Source organism: Lepidochelys kempii, chromosome 1 (assembly GCF_965140265.1).
Source record: "Lepidochelys kempii isolate rLepKem1 chromosome 1, rLepKem1.hap2, whole genome shotgun sequence".
Taxonomy (NCBI): domain Eukaryota; kingdom Metazoa; phylum Chordata; order Testudines; family Cheloniidae; genus Lepidochelys; species Lepidochelys kempii.
In genome coordinates, this window is record NC_133256.1 from 1,131,338 (window position 1) to 1,152,836 (window position 21,499).

The following is a 21,499-nucleotide window of genomic DNA, read 5'->3' on the forward strand; positions in this document are numbered from 1 at the left end:
CTGGGGCCGGTTTTGTTCAATATCTTCATAAATGATCTGGAGGATGGTGTGGATTGTACCCTCAGCAAGTTTGAAGATGACACTAAACTGGGAGGAGAGGTAGATACGCTGGAGGGTAGGGATAGGATACAGAGGGACCTAGACAAATTAGAGGATTGGGCCAAAAGAAATCTGATGCGGTTCAACAAGGACAAGTGCAGAGTCCTGCATTTAGGACGGAAGAATCCCATGCACCGTAGCAGACTAGGGACCGAATGGCTAGGCAGCAGTTCTGCAGAAAAGGACCTAGGGGTTACAGTGGACAAGAAGCTGGACATGAGTCAACAATGTGCCCTTGTTACCAAGAAGGCCAATGGCATTTTGGGATGTATAAGTAGGGGCATAGCGAGCAGATCAAGGGACATGATCATTCCCCTCTATTCGACATTGGTGAGGCCTCATCTGGAGTACTGTGTCCAGTTTTGGGCCCCACACTGCAAGAAGGATGTGGAGAAATTGGAAAGCGTCCAGCGGATGGTAACAAAAATGATTAGGGGACTGGAACACATGACTTATGAGGGTCGTCTGACAGGAAGTCGAATGAGATGACTCCAAGGGTGGCATTAACATGGGAGGTAGAGGAGGGAAGAGATGGGAATGGCATCGGGATCAGGGATGGGACTGGGGTCGGGGCAGGATCAGGGAGTGGAGCAGATCTGGGATCGGGGGCCCTGGTAGCCAAGCTATCAGAGTGTGGCACCTGTCGGCTGGACTCAGGGGTTGGGGAGCAGGAGCAGGATGAGGGCCCTCGGTGATGCTGGACTCGGGCACCACAGCGGATTTCACACCCATAGGGATGGAAGTTCAACAATGGGGCCCCCACCTGGGAAGGAAATCAGCTACCCTACTCCAACATGGGGCCCTCCCAATGGCTCAGGGCCTGGCCGCATGGCACTGGCTGTCGCCTCAGAGGGCTCAGTGGCCACTGGTGGGGTGCCGTGTGCTGCCAACCAGGTAGATGATTCCTGGGAGCTACCGGGAGTAAGAGTAGGAGAAACAAATAGGGGAAGGGAAGGAAGGAGGAGCAGTGTGAATCCACCCAGATCGAGGTCCGCTGACAGGGGGACGTCCTCCCCTTGGGTGACTGGGGTCAGACCCAGGGCCTTGATTGCTTCAAAAATGGAGGAGAACTCTCCACCCACTACCCCAGGGGCCTCCCCACCAGCTTCTGAGGAAACACTGGAGGGGGGAATGGGGAAGGGGGAGATAAAGGTTGACTGCTACTCCCCACTAGGCTGCAGGTAGAAGAGGAGGGGGTAAAGGGGCACCTATCAAGGCAGGGAAGGAGAGGTGCAGTCACCATCACAAAATGGGATTACTGACTCCTCCAGCTGCACTAGGGGAGGAGGAAGATCTATAACAGCAGAGGGGGAATACAGTGAATAATGAGGCTCAGTGTAATGGGAGAGGGGATACAAGCATGTTTGGAGGGGACACGGATGCACAGAACGAGGGGGCTGAGGAAGGCAGGGTCACCGCAGAGGGAAAGGGGAGAAGTAAACAGGCTGGGAACAGATGGGACAGGGCAAGCAAATGAAAAGGACAAGCTTCAGGGGCTGAAGCAGGGCAGGCAAGCAAACTGAAGCTGCAATGGGTCCAGGGCAAAAGGTGGGGTAGAAAGGGCTGCAAGGAGTGGGCGTGACAGGTAGCAACGGGGAAAGAGGTAGACTGCTGCAGGGATCGGGGAGGCATGTGCCCTTGTAAAAGCTCAGTCTGTGTTTGCAGCTGCTACAGGTCCAAGCGGTGGAAAAAGGGGCTAGGCATGCCACTGAGTCCTGGAGTAAGGAGTGAAGGCCAATGGTAAGTGCGGGGTAGGAGGGACAAATGGATGAGGGCAGGCTCCAGACCACTCCCCCTGTCTCCCCACTGCAATATCCCCACCACAAGAGCAAAGTTGGAAAGTTTCTCAGTCCTGCTGGAAGCCCCCTCTGCAGTGTCCTGCAGGGTTTCTGCGTGCTCCCCCAACAGCAAGGGCTTCCTCTTCTTCCCCCTCGAGGCACCAGCAGCTTCCAAGCAGCACTGGCAGGCAGTCTGGCAAACAGGCGGGAGGGACCCCTCGGGTGGTGTCAGCAAGCTGGGATAGGGTCCCTCACTCCCCCTTCTGGGGAGCAGGCTGTTAGGATGCAGATATTCAGGCCTGTCTGTAAAGGCACAGACTTGAAGAATTTGGGCATATTTTTATTAGTTAGTTAGTTATAAAAGTACAAAAAAAAGAATTCAAAATCACAGTCCGCCTGTGTACCGGCCTTCTCTCACTAGGACAGTCTAAGGCCTTGTTCTTAAGGCCTTTGGCTAAGCAGCAGGGGCAGCCAGAAGCTGGGAAGCGAATGGTCACATCCTCACACATTTCAAACCAGTCATATTGAAATAAGGCAATTTTGGGCTGTTAGGAAGGAGATCCAATCTATCACCTCCAGAGAAAGGGAAGAGCCTAGAGATTTAAAGAAAACTTAGCTTGATAGAGAAAAGGAGTACTTGTGGCACCTTAGAGACTCAGATTTATTTGAGCATAAGCTTTTGTGAGCTACAGCTCACTTCATCAGATACAGACTAACTCGGCTGCTTCTCTGAAACCTTCGTTTGATAGCTTTCTGTTTGGTAACAATATCACTTATCAGTAGATGTGGTTGTGAAACCCCCATTTCTTTATTGTTTCTCCATTATGGTCCCCACTTCCCTATTGTTTGTCTATCTGATCTCTGTCTGGTTCTGTGATTGTTTCTGTCTGCTGTATAATTAATTTTGTTGGGTGTAAACCCTTTAAGGCGGGGGGATATAATTGGTTAGATCATCATGTTACAATATGTTAGGATTGGTTAGTTAAATTTCGGTAAAATGACTGGTTAAGGTATAGCTAAGAATATTACTATGTCAGTGGGGGACAAACAGGAAGTAAGGAAAAAAGGAAATTAGAATAATTACTTGCTGCAAGCCAACCACCATAAACTTCGCATTGCAGCAGCTCCACACCCACCCAGGTTTGGGACAAGGTGCGGGGGGGCAGGGACTCCTGAGTCAACCCTCTGTCATGCCAGCTACAATTAATGGAAGTCAACTGGAGGTGCCTAGAGAAACCTGCACCTGATTGGCAAAGGGGAAGCAGCTGCCAGCCTAATTAGCTTGGGGCTGCAGAGAAGCCTCAGAGGAAGGAAGCCAAAGTGGGCAGGCAGAAAGGAGAAAGCCAGAGAACAGGTGGAGAGAAACGGCTTTTCCTTTCTGGCTGTAGAATAGAAGCCCTTAAGGCAGATGCCACCAAACTGTGTATGGCAAAAAAGGTGGTGGGATTGCATGGTGTAAATAAATAGCACCTGTGATTGCTGAGCCAGAAGGTCTCTGAGTGGTTTTTGGAGCAGAGGCAGGTCCAAGGAGGGCAATTATAGATAAATGAGGGATAGTGAGGTTACAGGGCACTCCCCTGCAGTAGAGAGGATACACATTAGAATGGCAAACTGACACAGAGTTTGCAAGAGGGGTTGTTAAAACATTTTCTCTACTTGAGACAGGACAAGAGACACCCAGATCCAGGTAAAGTATGACACCTGCACACCATTCCCTGCCTCTGTGTCCTCGCTGCTTTCGAGCATTCTTTGGGGTTTGGTCAGAATCCTCTAAGGTATCCAGGGGCCATCTTCTGCAATTCATGGCTTCTCCTCCACTTGGAGTCTGTCTCTCTGCTGCAGCCAGAGACCTGCAACCAATGAGTCCTCTCTGCTCCTGTCAGGATTCCTTCCCCACTCTGAACTCTAGGGTACACATGTGGGGACCTGCATGAAAACCTCCTAAGCTTATTTTTACCAGCGTAGGTTAAAACTTCCCCGAGGTACAAACTATTTTACCTTTTCCCCTTGGATTTTATTGCTGCCACCACCAAGTGTCTAACAGATGTATAACCAGGAAGGAGCCCGCTTGGAAATGTCTTTCCCCCCAAAATCCTCCCCAAACCCTACACCCCCTTTCCTGGGGAAGGCTTGATAAAAATACTCACCAATTTGCATAGGTGAACACAGGCTCAAACCCTTGTATCTTAAGAACAATGAAAAAGCAATCAGGTTCTTAAAAGAAGAATTTTAATAGAAGAAAAAGTAAAAGAATCACCTCTGTAAAATCAGGATGGTAAATACCTTACAGGGTAATTAGATTCAAAACATAGAGAATCCCTCTAGGCAAAACCTTAAGTTACAAAAAGACACAAAAAACAGGAATCTACATTCCATTCAGCACAGCTTATTTTCTCAGCCATTTAAACAAACAGAATCTAATGCATATCTAACTAGATTACTTACTAAGTTCTAAGACTCCATTCATTTCTCTTCCTGGCAAATGCATCACACCCAGAGACAGAGAGAAAGAGCCTTTGTTTCTCCCTCCTTCCAACTTTGAAAGCATCTTGTCTCCTCATTGGTCATTTTGGTCAGGTGCCAGCAAGGTTATCCTAGCTTCTTAACCCTTTACAGGTGAAAGGGTTTTTCCTCTGGCTAGGAGGGATTTTAAAGGTGTTTACCCTTCCCTTTATATTTATGACAGCTCCCTTGTGCCTCTCTCCTGCCCTGGATTCTTCTGTCTCATCCAGTCTCTGTGTTTTTAAAGGGATGGACCAACCCCTCCTCTCTCTGTTCCCTCTTCTGGGGAGGTTTCATTCCTTCCACGCCCTCCACTCTACAGAGAAACTGGAGAAAACTGGATTTTATCTAGGGTGCAGTTATTCCCTTCTTCTGTCTGGGCAAAATCTCATTAGGTGCTGATAGTCTTTAATGACCAACCTATTTGTAGACAGATGCTGCTGCCCCAGCCTCCTGCCTCTTAGCATGAGCAAAGACTACAGGAAAAGCCCAAAGACATAAGGTTAATTCAATCAAACTTGAATTAACATAGTTTCTACCCATCTGGGTTTTACCCAGACAGTTTTTTTTTTTTTCCTTCTGTGTCTCGGTGCCCAGTTTTGAACAAGAAAGTCTGGTCGAAAAGGGAACCTGGCAGTGTTCAGTTAATGCATAACAGTGGGAGGCAGCAGGCCATTAACTCACAACATCCCTGCTCATCCAGGGCCGTCTCCTACCTGCAGCCAGGCTCCTCATCAGGCTGCAGTAGCTCCTGTCCCAACCCCAGAGCAGAGGGACCCCAGGTGGGGTGAGGAGGAGGGGAGGTGGAGATGATCCAGAAAGTGATGAGGGAGGTAAGGAGAAGGGTGTGCAACAGGGACGGGCCCTGGGGGAGGAGGTGGAGAAGGGAGCTGGGCCTTGATAGGACTAGGTGGCACAGGGAGTGGGGCATTTGGGGGAGGAGATGGGACGGGGCAAGATCTTGGAGGAAGAGGTGGGGCAGAGGGCAGAGTCTCAAGGTTCCTGTTCCCAGCAATTAGAAAGGTGGAAACCCTATGAGTTGTACAGAGGCCAATTCCACAGTTTATAACACTGACACCACAGTAAGTTCAGAAAAGAGTTTAATGTCTCTTTAACTGTCCAGTCAGTGATTCAGGGAAGAGGGTCCAGCACCAAGTCACCAGCCAGCTCTGCAGAGAGCTCAGTCTGAGAGCCAGAGCACCAGGAGAAAAAAAAATTACGTCCTTTTATAAGTAAAGAGATGGAGCAGCCTGCCCCTGATCTCTTTGTTCCTCACCCCATAGATGATGGGGTTTAGCATGGGGGGCACCAGGAGATACAGGTTGGCAAAGATAACATGGAAATGCAGGGGCAAATTGTGGTCAAACCGGTGTGTGAGGAAGGAGAAGAGAGCTGGGATGTAAAAGGCTAAAATGGCACAAAGATGGGAGCTGCAGGTCCCAAAAGTCTTGAGCCGGGCGTCCTTTGTGGGGAGGCTGAAGATGGCCCTGAGAATCTGGGTATAAGACATGGTGACAAAAAACACATCCAGACCAGTAACCAACATTGCCACAAAGAGGCCGTAGTAACTACTGATGCGGATGATGGCGCAGGCCAACTTCACCACGGCTATGTGCTCGCAGTACGAGTGGGGGATGATGTTGGTTCTGCAATATGGCCACCCCCTCGCCAGGAAGGGATAGGGCAGTACAAGTATGCTCCCACGCAGCACCACGGCCAGGCCGATCTTGGCCACCACGGTGTTTGTCAGGATGGTGGAATGTCTCAGGGGGTGGCAGATGGCCACGTAGCGATCCAAGGCCATGGCCACAAAGATCCCAGACTCCACCACTGAGAAGGAGTGAATGAAGTACATCTGGGTGAGGCAGGCACTGAAATCGATCTCCCTGGAATTGAACCAGAAGATGCTCAGCATTTTGGGCAAGGTGGACGTGGACAGGACCAGGTCAGTGACGGCCAGCATGCAGAGGAAATAGTACATGGGCCCATGGAGGCTCGGCTCCACCTTCACAATGAACAGGATGGTGAAGTTCCCCAAGACAGCTATGATGTACATGGTGCAGAAGGGGATGGAGAGCCAGATATGGGCAGTCTCCAGGCCAGGAATGCCCAGCAGGATGAAGGTGGACGGGTTGGTGAAGTCGGTTGTGTTGGAATCTGACATGGAGTAGGGGAGAAGGTGTCCAAATGTAGGCAGAACGGTGTCTCCTGCATGTACCGTACGTTCCCCTGATTTCCTGTATGTGCCCAAGTTCTAAGGTGATGGTCACATTACAAATGCCTGGATGGAGATAAAATGTTAATATGAGTCACTACATGCACTCCTGGAGACTGTTCTCATGGGTGAAGCAGATTAGTTGCTCTTCACACACTCATAAATGACATTTTCATTATTCAGATAAATGAATTATGAACACCTGAACCTACTAATGCCAATTCCATTTTGGATGGTGCTTCATACATCAATAATTCTTACATGTCATGGTGTGGGATATTAATAGTCACCATCAGGAAACATGACTTCTGGTTAGTTACCATTGTTCCTTAATGCAATGAAATGCAGGCTAGAGGACCCATACTGTAGGGAGTTCCCCATTTGCCGGGCTCCTCAAAATCTGAAAGTTAAAAAAAACCCAAACCTTTTTGAAGAGATGTGCCAGGGGAAACATCCCAACTAAAACACACCTCAGTGCAAAGACCTGGGGGACTTTGATAGCAGCTCCTTGGAAACACCTGCTCATTCGCAGCAGTGGTTAAAACAAAGACAATGTTCAGATGGCTGAGGAAGGGGATGAAGAATAACCTGCTCTGGAGATGTGATCAGTTTTGGTCACCCAATCTCTATTAAGGATTTAGCAGATAGAAAGGGGGTTTCTGAGACAGGCTGTGAGAATGGGGGAAATTGCTGTGAGAATGCCATATGCGCACAGACTGAAAAGTCTGGGAATGTTTAGTTTAGAGAAGAGACAAAGAAGGGGACATATGATAGAGGAGAACAAAGTAAACAATGGAACTGATTACATTCAAATGGACAAATAGAGAACAGTTCCCAATCAGTAATATCGATAGACACTTAGGACTTTGAAAGGGCTAATTCACGAATGCTGAGGCAAATTATCTGCAAAACTGATTGGAAGAAAAAAATTAGACAAAAAATAGGAATGAAAATTGGGAGTTATTCAAGAGTTTATTAGATAGCTAAAAAGCTACAGTCAAGAAAGCGGACGCATTGTACTAAACTCAGTTCAGTGACAAAGTGAACTCAATAATTGTGGGAAGGAGGAGCAATATAAAACTAAAGGGAAAATAGATGGCCAACAACACAAATCAGAAGTTATAAACATTGATAAGGGATGTTAACAACCTCCGAGAAAAATCCATGTGTGGCAGGTAAATGGAGGTTATTCAGTATATTAGGAACAAAAGAAATACTAGAAAAAGTTTTCGGCCAATTCCTAGAGGGACAAAGGAAGCTTGTTAATGTTGCAGGAAAGGTAGATGTTTTTCAATAAATATTTTTGTTCTGGATTTGGAAAGAAGCAGTATGAGGTACTCATATCACATGACGTGATGAAACACTTTCCAGTCCATTAACAGTCAAGGAGGATGCTAAGCAGTATCTAAGGTAGAACCTTAGAGTTTTGAACACCAGAGTTATGAACTGACTGATCAACCGCACATCTTATTCTCAACTAGTATGCAGTCAGGCAGTAGCAGAGCCAAAACGACAACAAAAAGAAAATACAGGACAGCACTGCATTAAACATAAATAATTAAAATAATAAAGGGAAAGTTAAAAAAGATTTGACAAAGTTCGGAAACAATGGAAAAGCTGGTATTGGTCTTGTTAAAAATATTGTAAGAATATAATTAATGCCAGTCAACAACAGGGTTTATGGAAAACATAGCACACAGGTCTTGCTAAATAAAAGCTGAATTCATCCTTTAATAAGAATACCATTTGGGTGATCCAGGGAACCACACAGATGCAATAGCCTTTGATTTCTCTGAGGCATTTGATTTAGTAGGGGAAAATATTCAGATAAAAATGAACACTTTTAAATATCAGTAGAGCATATGTAAAATGGACTGAAAACTAGCTAACTGAGAGATCTTAGAAAGCAGTCGTTAATGGGCCATTTTGAGTGAATGGGGGTGTTTTTAGCTGGGTTTTCCAGGGATCAATTGTAGGCCCAATGCTATTCAATAGTTTCATCAATGACGTGGAAGGAAACAGAAAATCACAGTAGATTACATTGGTGGATGACCCAAAGATTGGCAGAGAGATACAATGAAGAGGCCAGGGCAGAAATACCAATTGATCCAGCCTATTTGATGAGCTGGGCTCATACAAACAAAATGTTTTAATACAGTCATATGCAAATTTATCCCACTGGAACAGAGAATACAGGCTCAACCCACAGACTACGACACTTTATTATGGAACGTAGGGACCATGAATAGAATGCAGGGGTCACTGTAGACACCCAACTCATCGCGAGCTCCCTGAACGATGCTGTGGCCAAAAGGGCTGATGTGACCCTTGGATGCATAAACAGGGGAGCGGTAAATTGAATACCTCTGCACATGACATTGGAACTGTGTCCAGTTCTGAGGTCCACATTTCAAAAAGGATGTTGAACACTTGAAGAGGGTGTAGAAAAGAGACACAAAAATAATTTGAGGCTGGACAATGAGAGAAACTTAAAGAGCTTCATTTATCTTATCAAAAAGATGATCAAGTGAGATGTTCATGGGGAGAAAACTGGGGGTAATAATGGGCTCCTTAACCTAATGCAGAAAGGCAGAGCAAGGCTTGACTGCTGGAAGTTGAAGCCAGACAAATTCCAGATGGAAATAAGGGCCAAATGCTTAGCACTGAGGGTGGTTAACCATTTGGACACACTGGAAAGGGCACTGGTGGATTCTCCAACTCTCCATGTCAGCAGATCCAGACTGGATACTTTTCTGGAAGATCTGCTTGAGGGCCTGTCTACACTTAAAACGCTACAGTGGTGCTGCCATAGCTCTTGAGTGTAGATACTGCTTACACCAATGGCAGGGGTTCTCCTGTCAGCCTCCCCAGGGGGTGGTAGCAAGGTCGTTGGAAGAATTCCTCCATCAACCTCATGCTGTCTACACTGGGGTTAGGTTGGTACAGTTGCATCTCTCAGAGATATGGATGTTTTTGCTCTTGCAAAAAATGGCAATGCATTAGCATAAGCGTACCATGCAAGTCACAGGCAGTGATAGTACCTCTCTACTCCGCGCTGGATAGGCCTCAGATGGAATCCTGTGTCCAGTCTCGGTCACCAATGTACAGGAAGGATGTAGAGAAAATGGAAAGGATCCAGAGATGAGAGACAATGATCAAAGGTATGCAAGCCATACAAGCAAATGCTGAAGGAACAGGGTATGTTTATTTTGGAAAAGAGGAGATTAAAGATGGACATGATAATAGACTTTTGATAGTTGAAAGGCTGTAATAAAAATATAGAGAAAATTGGTTCTCTCTGGTGACAGGGAAAGAGGCAACGGTTTCAAGCTACAGCAGAGCAGATTTAGATAAAATATCAGGAAAAAACTTCCTAACTGTAAGAACAGGAGGACAATGGAACAGATGGGTAGAGAAGTTGTGGAAGCTCCTTCATTGAAGGGTGTCACAAGGAGACTGGATAACCAGCTGTGTTGAATGGCTTACACACAAGAAATCCTGCATCCTGGCAGGGGCTTAGACTAGGTGACCCTTGTGGGGTCCTTCTAACCCTGTAGCTGTATGATTCTATGATGTAAAATCTTACTGTAGACCAAGCTTTAGTCCCACACAATTTTTTGGGCTCAATACAGGGGTAACTGGGTGAAATGTAATGGCCTGTGTTATACAGGAGGTCAGACTGGATGATCTTATGGTCCCTTCTGACCTTAAACCCTATAAATCTATCAATAAAGAAAGGAGATCAGGTATTTATATTTACTCTTTCAAAACACATGAACAAGGAAACAGTCAGTTGCACTAAAAGACTGAACATATAAAATTGATAAAATAAATCTGTTTACATAATCCATATTTGGCCCGTGGAACTCCTTGTCTGTGATATTATCGGAGCGAATCGCTCAGCTGAATGGGATTCACAAATGGACGGGCCCCTTAGGTGGTGCTGGTGGCACCACCGTTAGTTAAGTCTGCCTGACACCTTCCATTAGGTGACTTCATTTTCAGTGGCTTATAAGTTTGCCGATCTTTAACCATTTGAACAGATATTTTTCATGCTGAACATTTTTTAAAAAAGTTCGATGCATACCAGTTCAGCTGGCTTCTAGAATGAAACTAGGAGAGGATGTCTTGACCATGTTGAATTTTTTTTAGAATTATTCCAGGGAGGCGCCCCAGTACCTCCAAGCTCTCCGGCAGATAAAAAGTCAGGGAACATCCTCTTCCCCACGGAATAGCCAGAGCACTGAGATGCAAGAGGAGGAGGTGACAGTCTCTGTGCATTAACTCACAGCTGGCTCCTGTGTTCTTTACTCAGTTCTTACTCCAAGGGGAGTTTTGTTTGAGTGGGGCCTGAACAAGCTATGGGCCATGGCCTCAGAATTTGAACTTAATTTGTCCATCTACTAACACCTACCATTCTGAAGGATCAACTGGGCCACTGAAATGCAGCTGCCTTGGGTCTGGAGGCCATCAGCTGGGAGGTGGGGGCATAGCAAAGAGGGACATTTTGGTCCATGATATTGGAGAAAACTCATTCCCTGTGAAAAGTGCCCTAGGATGTTTAATGACTGTGCAGAGCAGAAAGGACCCCAACCTATTCTGTATCCCATCAAACCACATTGCACTGGGTTTGTTCAGCAGGTGAGCTCCTCAGCGAGGGATGGGTACCTGTGAATCCTGAGATGGAGGTGTCTTCTGGAATTCCCACTCAGGTAGGCAGGTCTCACACCTCTCTCACCAGAGCATCTGCAGCAACAACCCACACGGACACCATTCACAATAAAGCTTTGTGCAATCCCAGAGGGGTTCGCCCAGCGTCTAGCAGAGAAGTGGCATCTTAACATAAACAGGCTGGAGAAAGACCTGTACATGCTCATGTGTTCTTTATCCAGCTTGAGGAGTAAACAGTAATTATCAGACCTTCCCAAAGGGAGATGAGAACTCTTGGGCTCTGGGCTGAGTCAGAGAGGAATTGGCTGCTCTGTGCATTTGTGTATATTTTAAAATTATAGTTGTTTACGAAGAAGACTAGGGATAATGGATGGGTCGAGCAGGAGATTGCACACATTCCATTCTCCAGTCACACACTGGAGTTCAGCTCAAAGTCAGTGCACCTGGAATTATAGATACAAAGCACCAGGCACACAACGGTTTGGTTCATGCACTGAAGGACGCTGGGAGTGTTATATAGAGAGAAGTAGGGGTGCACACAGAATCACAGGGAGTCTGGTTCATTTGCAACCAGCCACATTGAGTAGCAAGCATCATTGAGCTTTGAATATCCTATCAATCCTTAAAGTGTTAACTTGGGATTCTTAAGTAATCAATATAATTAATACACAATCTAAGATCGGGCAACAGCATCCAGCATTTGACAAGGATCCAGACTGAGGCTCACACAAATATAATCCTTGTAGGGGACTCTAGATAGATTTGTAGATTATATGGTTATGAGGGACCGACTCTGACCTCCTGCATCGCACCGGCCTAAACAGAGTGAATTACCTTGGACACCAGGTGGGTCAAGGAACTATCAACCCCCTACAGGCCAAGGTGGATGCTATCCAAAAGTGGCCTGTCCCAAAGTCAAAGAAACAGGTCCTCTTCTTCTTAGGCTTGGCCGGATATTATAGGCGATTTGTACCGCACTACAGCCAAATCGCCACCCCACTGACAGACCTAACCAAAAAGAAACAGCCAAATGACAGGTTTCAGAGTAGCAGCCGTGTTAGTCTGTATTCGCAAAAAGAAAAGGAGTACTTGTGGCACTTTAGAGACTAACCAATTTATTTGAGCGTAAGCTTTCATGAGCTACAGCTCACTTCATCGGATGCATACTGTCAAATGCATACAGCCAAATGCCGTTCTGTGGAACGAAGAGTGTCAGAAGGCCTTTAACCAGCTTAAAGCAATACTCATTTCTGAGCTAAGCTAAGGGCCCCCGAATTTGAGAAAATATTCCTATTAACCACTGATGTGTCCGAGCGTGGTGTGGGAGCAGTCTTAATGCAGGAAGGACTGAATCAAGAGTTCCATCCTGTCTTGTTTCTTAGCAAGAAGCTGTCTGAGAGGGAAAGCCACTGGTCAATCAGTGAAAAGAAATGTTATGCCATTCTCTACATTCTCGAAAAACTATGCCCATACGTTTGGGGACGGCGTTTCCACCTGCAAACTGAACATGCCGTGCTACAGTGGCTTCATACCGCCAAGGGAAATAACAAAAAAAATCTTTGGTGGAGTTTAGCTCTCCAAGATTTTGATTTTGACATCCAACACATCTCAGGAGCTTCTAACAAAGTGGCTGATGCACTCTCCCGTGAAAGTTTCCTAGAATCAACTGGTTAAAATCGTCCTTGAGATGTGGAAAATAGTATTAGTCTTTATACAGTTAGTAGTATATCTAGAGATGCATGTGTCTTATTCATTTTGTTTTCTCTCAGAGCTCCAGGAAGAAATCACAGCCAGTGTTTCACACTATCTGTAGTCTGGGGGGCGTATCATAAATATAAAAGGAAGGCGTTAAGAAGCTCTGACACACCACTATAAAATCCTCTGACCTGTAAAGGGTTAAGAAGCTTAAGTAACCTGGCTCGCACCTGACCCAAATGACCAATCAGGGGAAAAGATACTTGTGAATTTGGTTTGGAGGGTGGAGGGCTTTGTCTGTCTGTGTGGTGCTTCTGCCAGGAACAGATCAAGAACGCAAGCCACCCAACTTCTGCAGCGTTAGTAAGTAACCTAGCTAGAAAATGCGTTCAATTTTCTTTAGTTTGGCTTGTGAAATTCACTGTGCTGGAGGGAATGTGTATTCCTCTTTTTGTGTCTTTTTCTTACTTAAGGTTTTGCCGAGAGGGATTCTCTATGTTTTAAATCTGACTGCCTGTGAGATTATCTTCCATTCTGATCTTACAGAGTTGTTCTTTTATCTTTTCTTTGTGCTTCTAATAAAGTTCTGTTTTTGAAGAATCTGACTGGGGTTTTTAGTGTCCCTAAAAACCCAAGCTTGGTCTGTGCTCATCTTGTTTATTTTCAAGCCACCCCAGGAAAGGGGGTGTAGGGCTTGGGGGGATATTAGCGGGGAGATAGGGTTCCAAGTGGCCCTCCCAAAATGTTTGTTTGAATCGCTTGGTGGTGGCAGTGTTTACCTAATCCAAAGTACAAGGGGAAATTTGTGCCTTGGGGAGTTTTTAACTTAAGCTGGTAAAAATAAGCTTTCATTTGGGTCCCCACATCTGTACCCTATAGTTCAGAGTGGGGAGTAAAACCTGATATGTGCTGACATAGCACTGGGGAGATAAGGCAGAAGCAGGAAGTATTTCTTTGTTTGATAGATAAGTTGCCATATTTTCCCCTCCCTGTTGCTTGTAAGAATTGATAAGCACTGCAGTTGCATGAGAAATGTAGTCATCTAATGAATACCCTTTGTGTAAAAGAAGTCTTCTCTCCCCCCTTCCTTTCCCAGCTCCACAAGTGAACCCTGGATCATGGCCCCTTCCTCCCTCCCCTGACAACCACCGATTAGGGAAATCTGGAGCAACAGATTGTTGCAAAGAAATGTATTTTCAAGGTAAAAATGCCTGTGTAACATACATGCATGGGCTTGTGACCAGCTCATGTGACACTGGACTCCATCTTGTGCCTGGACTTTCCCACTATCTATGCTGGTATCTCTGGTTTCCCTCCACATGGAAGAAGCTATTGTACAATTATTGTCCCAAATTACGAATCCTAAGGGGGGTGCTGGTATGAGTATTGTGGGATATGTGAATAAAATGAAGGATTTGATGGGGAAGTGGGCAAGGGGTAAAGGCATTACAAGTTTTGAAGGAATGGTTGATGTTTCTGCTCAGGAACATTTCTTAAGTGAATGTTAAGATGATGTAAAACAGTGTCCGTGGGACAAAAGGGTGAAAACTGAGGATGTGATGGCTGTTAGGGGGCTTATTCTTTCACCCAGTTACTTTAATTCAATGTTTGTTGGGGTGAACTTCCAGCAAGCATGATTCCAGTTTCCTTCCTTAATGTCCCCCTTCCCAGCTCTGACACCACAAAGCCTTACACCTGTGTCCCTGTTCCCATTCCTGCCCTTAGCCAAACATGATTCCAATCTCCCCACCCCCATTCCCTGTTCCCATTTCCCCCCGACACCCACCCACACTTCCTGATGGACTGCAGACAATATAATAAAACTTGAGTTCTGCTTAGCTATACCTTAGCCAATCATTTTACTGAAATTTAACTAACCAATCCTAACATATTGTAACATGATTATGTAACCAGTTATATTCCACCACCTTAATTAGTATACACCCAGCAAAATTAATTATACAGCAGCCAGAAAGAATCACAGAACCAGACAGAGATTATAAAGACGGCTGTTACTCTGAAATAGGGAAATGGGGACTACAGTGATAGAACAACACAGAAATGAGGATTTCACATCCCAGCTATTGATAAGTGAGTTCTTACCAGGCAGGATGCTATCAAACTAAGTTTCCTTTGACATTTTCTAGGCACTTCCCTTTCTCTGGAGGTGATAGGCGTTATCAGGACAGGATTGTATCCTAACAGCCCAATCGCACCTTATTTCCATGTGACTAGTTTGGGATGTGAGGAGGTGACCGGTCGCTTCCCAGCTTATGGCTGCCTCTGCGGCTTAGCCAAAGGCCTGAGCCTTAGAACAGGGCCTCAGACGGTCACAGTGAGAGAAGACCCTTACACCGGCAGACAGTGATTTTGATTCTTTCTTTTATACCTCTATCACTAACCAAGTGATAAGAATACACCTAAATCCTTTGAGTACAGGCCTTTACAGACAGGCCTGCATATCTATTGTTATTGTTATCACACATCCAGTTACTGATGGAGAGACTGCTGTTATGGCAGGAAAGTCAGGACTCTTGTGTCCTGTCCAGTGATGAGCTGCCAAAATCTTAACAACTGGATCCCTCCTCACCCCACGAGGGGGTCGTGGCCCGCCCCTCCCCCTGGGACTCCTGCTCTGCACCCTGAGACCCCTGCCCCACCCACCCCCCTCCCTTCTCCCCTGATTACCACCAGAACCGGGCAGGTGGGTCTCGTGGGCCACCGTAGTGGGTGCCCACCCCACCCCACCTCTAAGAGCCAGAAGGACCTGCCGGGGGGCAAGGTGGGGAGTCCTGGCGGTGCTTACATGGGGCAGCTCCCAGGAAGCATCCGGCAGGTCCTGCTGGCTCCTAGGGGCGGTGGAGCGGCCGCTGCCGCCACCGATCACATCAAAAGTGGTGCCTTAGGCATCAACTCTGTGGGTGCTCCGGGGCTGGAGCCCCGACAGGGAAAATTTGGCGGGTGCAGAGCCCCAACTGGCAGCTCCCTGCCCCGTGCCCAGCCCCAGCTCCCCTCCGCTCCAACTCATCCCCTGAACACGCCGCCCCACTATGCTTCTCCGCCCCCCCCCACCAGCTTCCCGCAAATCAGCTGTTCGCGCGGGAAGCCGGGGAGGGCTGAGAAGCAGGCGGTGGCTTCGCTCTCAGGCCCAGGGACATGGAGGTGAGCTGGGGTGGGGAGCGGTTCCCCTGTGTGCCCCCCGGGTTACCTGTTGTGGCATGGGCAGCCCTCCTTATATTCCCTGGCCCCAGCTCACCTCCACTTCCCTGGGCCTGAGCGGGAAGCTGCCGCCTGCTTCTCAGCCCCCCCCTGCCCCATTCCCATGCGAACAGCTGATTCGCTGGAAGCCGAGGTGCGGGGAGGAGGAAGCAGAGCGGGGTGGCGCATTCAGGGGAGGACGCGGAGGGGAGCTGGAGCCAGGCAGCGAGCTGCCGTTGGGTGCTCTGCACGCACCAAATTTTCCCCGTGGGGGCTCCGGAGCTGGAGCCCCCACGGAGTTGGCGCCACTTTTGGCTGGCTGTTAAATTTAGAAACCCTTTTAGAACCCAAAGGGACAACCCCCGTGAGGGACAACTCGTTCTAAAAGGGCTTCTAAATTTAACAGCCGGTTCCAGCAAACCGGTGCAAACTGGCTCCAGCTCACCACTGGTTCTGTCTGTCATTCTCTGTTTGACTTTGACCAAGTCATGTCTCCCTCTATATCAGTTTATCTATGGATATAATGGGGATATGTTCATAGTGAGTTCCCTTTGCTACGTCTTTGAAGATCCTTCAATGAAAGGTTCTATGTGGTATGATAATAGTTACTGATGAGAATTACTGATCTCTGATCCCGTAGTGAAAATACCTTGTGCCTCCAGAAAGTGTTTGTGTCTCCCCTCAGTCATCTTTCTCCAGATCTGTCTGTCTATTATCTACCCATCCATCCTGGGTACTTAGCATCAGACCCTAAGAGACCTAGGCACTATTCCTAGCTTTCTTAGTAATCAACTATAATTTTTAAATATACACAAATACACAGAGCAGCCAATTCCCCTCAGACTTAGCACAGAGCTCAAGATTTCCCATCTCCCTTTGGGAAGATCCCTTAATTGCTGTTTACTGTTAAAGCTGGATAACAAACACAAAGTGCAGCCCTGGAAAGAGGGAGACTGGCTAGAGGGTGTCTGGTCTCCAGCCTGTTTGCATCCAGACACCGCTTCTCCCCGAGGCGCTGAGCGAACTCCACTGGGATTGAACAGAGCTGTATTATAAACACTGCACATCCCCGTGTCAGCTCTCAGCGTGGGATGCTGCTCCAGATATTGGGGTGAGAGAAGTGTGGGACACGGCTAACATAAGGGGATTCCCGGCGAAGAAGCTTTCATCTCAGAAATCACAGGTACCCATCTCTTTCGGTTCGACAAACCAAGTGCAACGTACTCATGAGGGGACAGAGAGTAGGTCTGAATCTATTTCTGCTCCACACAGCCAGTAAAGATCCCAGGGCCCTTGCCACAGGTGCTGAATTTGCTCTAGTATCATGAGCCAAAATGCCCCTCTTTGCTGTGACCCTCGGTGATGGCTCCAGCCCTAAGGTGGCTTCATTTCCATCACACAGTGGATCCTTCAGGACGAAAGTTGTTAGTCGAGGTCCAGTACAAGGCCAGAATCAGAGGCCGTGGGCCGTAGTTTGCTCAGGTCCCAGTGAAGCGCTGTGGCATCCCCGCTGTTGTGTTTTAAGTGTAGATGAGCCCTCAAGCAGATCTTCCAAAAAACATCCAGTCTGGAGTAAGAACTGAGTAAAACCTCAGGAGCCAGCTGTGTGTTAATGCACAGAGACCGCCACCTCCTCCCCTTGCAATTCAGGGCTTTGGCTGTTAACGGAGCAGGGAAGGGGATGGGGCTCTTACGAGAATTTATCTGCTGAAAAGCATGGAGGTGCCAGGGCTCCTCATGCGCTTAAATATGACCATTTTTCAACATGGGCAAGACACCTTCTCCCCTAGCTTCATTCGCAAAGTTGTCTGAACTGTTATGCCATGAAACTTTCAAAATGCAATTCAGCTGGAAGTAGACACCCAACATGGGAAATTTCAGGTTAACGGTTGGCAAACTTATACACAACTGAAAATGAAGTCTTGTAATTGAAGGTGTCAGACAGACTTAACTCTGGGTGATGCCACCAGCACCACCAACTATGGCCAATCAATTTGTGAATCCCATTCAGCTAAACTCTTTGCTCCAATAATGTCTGTGGCAAGGAGTTCCACAGGCCAAATATGGATTATGTAAACAGCTTTCTTTGATCAGTTTTATATGTTTAAAGTTTCAATATAATTGAATTGAAGGGTCCCTTGTTCCTGTGTTATGAGACAGAATAAATATAAATGCCTGAACTACTTTCTGTATTGAGAGATTCATAGGGTTTAAAGTCAGAAGGGACCATTAGATCATCCAGCCTGACCTCCTGTGTAACACAGGCCATTCCATTTCTCTCCGTTACCCCAGCGTTGAGCTCCATAACTTGTGATTGAGTAAGACCTGGTCGACACCAGGGTTAGAAGGAGCTGCAAGGATCAGCTAGTCTAACCTCTACTGAGATGCAGGATTTGTTGTGTCTAAACCACCCCAGACAGATGACTATCCAAACTCCTGTTGAGAACCTCCAGTGAAGGACTTTCCACAACCTGCCTGGGCATCTGTTCCACTGTCCTGCTGTTCCTACAGTTGGGAAGTTTATCAGAGATTAAATCTAAATCTGCTAAACTGTAGTTTGTACCCATTGCCTCTTCCCTGCCCCATGTGGCAACAGAGAACAACTTTCCTCCATCTTCTTTATGGCAGCCTTTCAAGTATCTCAAGACCGCTCTCATATCCCCCCAAAATCCTCCCTTTTCCAAACTTATCATACCCAGTTTCTTCAGCCTTTGCTCGTATGGCTTCCATTCCACCCTGTGGCTCATCTTTGTCACTTGCCTCTGGATCCTTTCCAGTTGCTCTACATCCCTCCTATATTTTGGAGACCCAAACTGGGCACAATACTCCAGCTGAGGCCTCACCATGACCAAGAAAAGGGCTACTCTCCCCTCCCAGGACTGGCAAGCTATGCCTCTGCTACTGCAAATAAAAATTGCATTTGTTCTGTTTTGCAATCGAAAAAAAAAAACAATCTCACCCCTGAGAGATGTAGCTAGAGCAACCTAACCCTGGTACATACAGCAAGAAGTCTACTGAAGAATTCTTCATCGAACGAGCTACTACCTCTCAGAGAGCTGGATTACCTTCGCTGACATGAGTACCCCCGCCGAAGTACCCACAGGGCTCTTGGTGGTGGAAATGGGTCACTGTTGAGGATAGCATCCACCTTCCTAGAAAAACAGCAGGTCTGTGGCACATCACCACAGATACTGTTTGCCTCCCTTGCCTTCTGGTACCCGTGCCTCAGGTCCTTCACCTTCGCTGTGCACTGCAGTGTGTCCTGATCACAGCTCTTTTCCCACAAGCTGCATGAAATCTTCCCGTAGGCATTGAGGTTCCTACGGCTGGAGCGCAGCTGGGACGGCACAGCCTCCTCTCCCCAAATACTGAGCAGATCCAGCAGATCCACAGTGTCCCAAGCTCTGAGCCACCATGGCCACCTGGGAAAGTGTGATGTGAGCACTCCACACCCAGCAAACAGGAAGGGGAATTTCAAATTTTCCGAGACTTTAAACGGGGACGGGCGGAAGCTGTTCACCTGGATGGAGGGGAGAGGAGTTGAAACTGTTCACCAGGGCACTCAGGATGGGCAATGTGGGATGCCTTCCAGAGCCTATTTCAGCTATAAAATCAACAACACTTTTCCGTAAAAAGCCTTAAACCTCTTGTCAGGGTGGTTAGATTCTGTCACCGAAACTGAGGAGTTCCATCATTGAAAGTGGCTTTGCAGTGTGTACAAAGCCACTGCTTCTTTGTCAAAAGCTGCTTTTTTGCAAAAAAACTTGACATTGTAGCCAAGGCCTAAGGAACAATGATGGATAACCAGTATCCATACTTATGTTTCCTGCTGGTGCCCAGTAAGGTTTCCCACACCATAATGTGTGGGAATTATTGAGACAGGGAGCATAAAATATGGAATTGAGATTAGTAAGGTCATTTGTTCATAGTTCATTTCTCTGAATTATGAAAATGTCATTTTTCAGTGTGTGAAGAGTGACCAATCTGCTTCACCCATGAGAACAGCCCCCAGTAGTGCCTGCATTGTATCATATTAACATTGTATCTCCATCCAGGTAGGTTTACTGTGACCATCACTCTGGGCATATACAGGACGTCACGGAAACACGTGGTACAAGCAGGAGACACCTTCTCTCCTACTCCATGTCAGATTCCAACACAACTGAATTCACCAACCCCTCCACCTTCATCCTGCTGGGCATTCCTGGCCTGGAGGCAGTCCACGTCTGGATCTCCATCCCCTTCTGCACCATGTACGTCATAGCCATCTTGGGGAACTTCACTGTCCTGTGCATCGTGAAGAGGGAGCCGAGCCTCCATGCACCCATGTACTATTTCCTCTGCATGCTGGCCGTCACCGACCTGGTCCTGTCCACCTCCATCCTTCCCAAAATGCTGAGCATCTTCTGGTTCAATTCCAGGGAGATTGATTTCAGGGTCTGCCTCACCCAGATGTACTTCATTCACTGCTTCTCAGTGATGGTATCTGGGATCCTTGTGGCCATGGCTTTGGATCGCTACGTGGCCATCTGCCATCCCCTGCGACATTCCACCATCATGACAAACCCCCTGGTGGCCAAGATCGGCCTGGCCGTGGTTCTGCGCAGTGGCATGGTCATACTGCCCTATCCCATCCTAGCGAGGCTGTGGCCATATTGCAGAACCAACGTCATCCCCCAGCCCTACTGCGCCCACATAGCCGTGGTGAACCTGGCTTGCGCCGACACCCGTGTTAGTAGTTACTACGGCCTCTTTGTGTTATTCTTTGTGACGGGTCTGGATGGCATTTTTATTGCCGTATCCTATACCCAGATCCTCAGGACCATCTTCAGCCTCCCCACAAAAGATGCTCGGCTCAAGACTTTGGGGACCTGTGGCTCCCACATTTTTGTCATTTTAGCCTTTTACATCCCAGGTCTCTTCATGTCCCTCATGCACAGATTTGCCCAAAATGTGCCCCTGCATTTCCACGTTCTCATTGGCAATGCATACCTCTTGATGCCCCCCATGTTAAACCCCATCATCTACGGGGTGAAGACCAAAGAGATCCGGGTAAGGCTGCTCCGGCTCTTTACTCATACAGGGGCCTAAAGTTTTCTCCTGGTGCTCTGGCTCTGAGACCGAGATCTGGACAGAGCTGGCTGATGACATGGTTCTGGGGCCCCTTCCCTGAATCACATACTGGACAGTCAAAGTGACATTAAATCCTTTCCTGACCTTACTGTGCTGTGTCAGCATGACAAACTGAGTAATCTTTTTGTGTACAACTCATTCTCCCATAGGATCGCCACCTTTCTAATTGCTTTTAACTGGACCTCTGAGGCCCCACACCCAGCCCTGC

At 47.3% G+C, this 21,499-nt stretch overlaps 2 protein-coding genes across 2 annotated transcripts; one reads left to right on the forward strand and one right to left on the reverse strand.

Annotated features, from left to right (window-relative positions):
• Nucleotides 1–5,595: 5,595 nt before the first annotated feature.
• LOC140913471 (olfactory receptor 52R1-like) lies at nt 5,596–6,593 on the reverse strand. Its single transcript, XM_073349992.1, is given in 2 exon segments — nt 5,596–6,572; nt 6,575–6,593. Coding segments are annotated over 2 exon segments (996 nt in total).
• Nucleotides 6,594–20,301: 13,708 nt separating this feature from the next.
• On the forward strand, nt 20,302–21,249 carry LOC140913511 (olfactory receptor 52K2-like). The gene has a single exon (XM_073350123.1). The coding sequence runs from the start codon at nt 20,302–20,304 to the stop codon at nt 21,247–21,249; it is 948 nt and encodes a 315-aa protein (XP_073206224.1).
• Nucleotides 21,250–21,499: the final 250 nt, after the last annotated feature.